The sequence below is a fragment of the Verticillium alfalfae genome, genomic scaffold, assembly GCF_000150825.1.
Source record: "Verticillium alfalfae VaMs.102 supercont1.2 genomic scaffold, whole genome shotgun sequence".
In the NCBI taxonomy this organism is placed as follows: domain Eukaryota; kingdom Fungi; phylum Ascomycota; class Sordariomycetes; order Glomerellales; family Plectosphaerellaceae; genus Verticillium; species Verticillium alfalfae.
The window spans coordinates 3,274,593-3,275,553 of NW_003315037.1; the positions used below are offsets into that span (position 1 = coordinate 3,274,593).

The 961-nt window shown below is 59.8% G+C and overlaps 1 protein-coding gene across 1 annotated transcript in view; it reads left to right on the forward strand.

Moving 5' to 3' along the window:
- The window catches only part of VDBG_02473 (protein kinase domain-containing protein), a gene marked incomplete at both ends in the record, with an annotated part of 2,402 nt that extends 1,549 nt beyond the window's left edge, over positions 1-853 (forward strand). Inside the window, one exon of the mRNA XM_003008239.1 lies at positions 100-853. Within this exon, the coding sequence (XP_003008285.1) occupies positions 100-853 (754 nt within the window). The remainder of the gene's footprint in view (positions 1-99) is intronic.
- Positions 854-961: the final 108 nt, after the last annotated feature.

Sequence of the window (961 nt, forward strand, 5' to 3'; positions counted from 1 at the left end):
TTCAGGATACCGAGCCGCAAAGGTGCGCAAAAGGCCATCGCAGGCGATCGTGGCTACGTGGAAGAACTGGACACACTGGTTCTACGAAAACACACGCAGGCACAGGCATGCAAACAAGAGAGGAAGCCATTCGACGCCGAATCTTGTCGACAAAAATGGCAGCGTGAACGGGAGCAAGCACTCCAAAGAGCCCAGCCCACGTCCGCAAACGAGCAAATACCCTACCATTGATTCGGGTATTCCGAGGGCTAAAGCCTCGCTGCCCAAAGGCGTTGTGGCTAATGGCCACATTACCAAGACGATGCCGCCGGCTACGATGGGAGGTAGCCTTCATAGCCCTACGCGGGCACCGGCCTCAATGTCGGGGCCGCATGGCCCGCCGAGGATTACGACCAGTAACTCCTACAAGCGTCAGTCGCTGTCGCCATCGCCGATGACGCCCCGGTCCACCATGCGCCGATCCTCCGCGGGACTGCGTGGGCGCAAGTCAACCTCTTCTTCTGTGTCCTCCATACGTTCCATGCACCACCACCATCACACACACTCCAAAGCGTCATCTACGAGCTCAAACGGCTCGATGTCTGGCGTGAAAACCCCCCTTCAACGGGGTCACTCGCCCCACCACTCGGTCAAGGTCCTGCCTGCGACGCCAACCACCTCGTCTTTCCCATCGAGCCTCCGCCTCGTCAGGGGCTCTGGACCGCCCGCCCCGATTTCTGTTTTCAACGAGGGCATGCCGTCATCCTCCGCGGACCACCAAGCACCAGGCTCGCCGAATCCCTTTGGCGCTGGCGGTGTCCTTTTCGCCAAGCGCAAGCGCAGCCCTCTTCAAAGGACCCATGTTATCTCTTAATGGCGGGGCAGCAGTGCTCGTAGCACTGGCTCTGGCTCCCATTCGCGAAGCGCCAGCGCCTCTGGCCTGGGACGACGATCTGGCGAGATCACAATTCAGGAAGAAGAA